Source organism: Lactuca saligna, chromosome 5 (assembly GCF_052625555.1).
Source record: "Lactuca saligna cultivar CGN05327 chromosome 5, ASM5262555v1, whole genome shotgun sequence".
NCBI lineage: Eukaryota > Viridiplantae > Streptophyta > Magnoliopsida > Asterales > Asteraceae > Lactuca > Lactuca saligna.
This window is the reverse complement of record NC_136421.1, coordinates 244183104-244185503: the sequence shown is the minus strand read 5'-3', so window position 1 is coordinate 244185503 and position 2400 is coordinate 244183104. Positions and strand designations below refer to the sequence as shown.

The window sequence follows — 2400 nt, the reverse complement described above, 5'->3', positions numbered from 1 at the left end:
ACAAAGTTCGGATATTAACATAAAAAAGTTCATATATGAATATTACTTATTTATTAGTATAACAAATTTCACATATTTATATTCATTTATAAATAATTCACAATATCAATATAACTTATTTTATAGTAATTTAAAAAACAAATATCAACATATCAATTTACCATATCAATATAAATGTGTATTATTCATACATGAATATTATTGTTTATTGTTTTTATCTGCATATATTCATAAATGAATAAAAAAATCTCTAACTGTCTTTTGCTGATTTAGCAGCTCCAACTCTTTCTGGACAAGTACGTAAATTGTGTGGAACTCGCTTTCCACATCCTGAACACATTCTATGTTCTTTTTTAGAATTTTCATATGCTACTTCACCTGCACTTGGAATTCTTTTCTTGATTCCAGAACCTTTATTGCTTTGAACTTCAGGAACATGAATATTAATCTCTTCTGGAATAGGAATAGTAACACCCAAAAGCTTGCATACGACTTCACCATCTGTCTTGCTTTTCAATCCAGGAGAAATATAATCACTCTCAAATTCCTTCAACAACATTTGTTGTTTCTCAGCAAACAAAGCCAATCTCTTTTTGTCATCTCTTACAATATCCAAACATGATTCAAAACTATAATATGAATCATTGACTAGCTTTACATTCTCACAATCACCTGAATCGGATTGAACAGAACTAAAACAATAATTTCTTGATATCACATCCTTTCTCCATCTCTTCAAAATGTACCTTTCAGGAATTTCTTTAACACCACATCTCGAGGTGTTTGCATTTTATATGATGCTTTCCTTGATGCCCTATCAAGCTCTCGTTGAGTATTCCTTTGCTTTTGAATGGCAGTGTCGTAATTCATCATGAAATTCAAAAGTAAATTCCCACTTTCTGAATATGTATTAAAGAATGAATTCATACTCTCTGACCTCGATGTAGTCTTCATCAAACCACACATTGGAATATCACTAAAATATCCAGGTATCCATGAATCACGTATTGTAAACATGTCTTTAAACCATCTTGTGTCTTCAATATTGAATTCCTTCATAAGCAAACCCCACTTCACCTCAAAAACATCAGGTTTCATATTAATGTCCCAAACAGGCTTCGAAAACCTTTTTCTAAAGTCTGTGTTTGTAAATAAATCATCTGATATCTGTATTAAAACAAAAATATTCATAAATGAATAAATAATAATAAGTAAAATAACAATCAATATTCATAAATGAATATACTAATAAGTAATATATTTGAAATAAATTAAAATAATACCTTTTTTTCAACTTTTTCATTATATGCCACATACATAATCGGTGCTTTGAATTACGAAACACATTCTCAACAGCTTGTTTTATTGCGGCATCTTGATCAGTTAAAACAAGTGTTGGTTCTTTCCCATGAGTTTTAAGAAATGCTTTAAGAAACCAAAGTAAGACTCAATGCTTTCATTGCTTAGCAACCCAGATCCAACAGTAACCGATTTTTTATGATGGTCAATAGCAGTAAATGGAACAAAAACCATTCGATACCTAACACACAAAAAAAAATGTTCATTAGAGTCAATTTTTGATGTATTAATCAGTGAATATAAAAATATTCATATATGAATAAGCTATAAACATGAGTAGATAAAATAACTTACTTGTTTGTTCGGAAAGTCGCATCAAATGAGATAACATCACCAAATTCAGCATAATATGCCTTCTCCATTTCATCAGCCCAAAACATACAGTCCAAAACATCATCTTGACAATTAAACTCAAATGAGTAATTTGGATAGTGAGCTCGACGGTCATTCATTGTGTCTACTATCATTTGGGCATCTTTATAACCAATAACCCTGTTGATATCTCTCCTTAGATTTTTATAGTCAACTACTTTGGGCTTTACAAACTCATACCCACCTCTCAGACTTGCCCTCAACTTATGAGCCATAGTTGGACCTATTTTTGATGTGGAAGCACGCACAATAAACTCTTTTTCTGAATATAACATTTGTCTCGCCTTTTTAAATCGCTTCTCTTCTCAAGTGGATGGTTGTGAAGTTCATCAAACTGAAAGACTTTATAATCTGGAGTTCCATACACAGATTCAAATATAATCTTTGCTTGACAACCAATAGCTCTTGAATTTGAATTTCGTTTCCTCCTAACACCACTTGTACCTAATGTGTCACAAGATTTCTTTTTCTGTTTACCACCACGATTACATATAACATGTTTCTTCTTTATAATCTTGTTATCAAACCTTGACTGTGTGCTCAGTCTAACATCAAAACCACCAATTTCAGCATACTCAGAATACATTTTGATAGCCAACTTTAATGATTTGAAGATTAAACCCCTAAAAGGAATAAGTTGAATAGGTACATCTGGCTTATAGACATGTT

The 2400-nt window shown here is 31.1% G+C and overlaps 1 protein-coding gene across 1 annotated transcript; it reads right to left on the bottom strand.

Moving 5' to 3' along the window:
- Window positions 1-250: 250 nt before the first annotated feature.
- Window positions 251-1946, bottom strand: LOC145046453 (protein FAR1-RELATED SEQUENCE 5-like). Its single transcript, XM_078994740.1, has 5 exons — window positions 1654-1946; window positions 1437-1540; window positions 1284-1327; window positions 747-1167; window positions 251-672 (listed from the first exon to the last, which is right to left on the bottom strand). Exons 1-5 carry the CDS (start codon window positions 1944-1946, stop codon window positions 251-253), a joined length of 1284 nt encoding a protein of 427 aa, XP_078850866.1.
- Between the last annotated feature and the right edge of the window lie 454 nt (window positions 1947-2400).

Coding starts and splice junctions, on each gene's coding strand:
- LOC145046453 (XM_078994740.1), bottom strand. CDS start 1,946: ATGGCTCATAAGTTGAGGGCAAGTCTGAGAGGTGGGTATGAGTTTGTA. Junction 1,328..1,436: donor AAGCATTGAGTCTTACTTTG/GTTTCTTAAAGC, acceptor CGTAATTCAAAG/CACCGATTATGTATGTGGCA. Junction 1,168..1,283: donor ATGAAAAAGTTGAAAAAAAG/GTATTATTTTAA, acceptor GTTTTAATACAG/ATATCAGATGATTTATTTAC.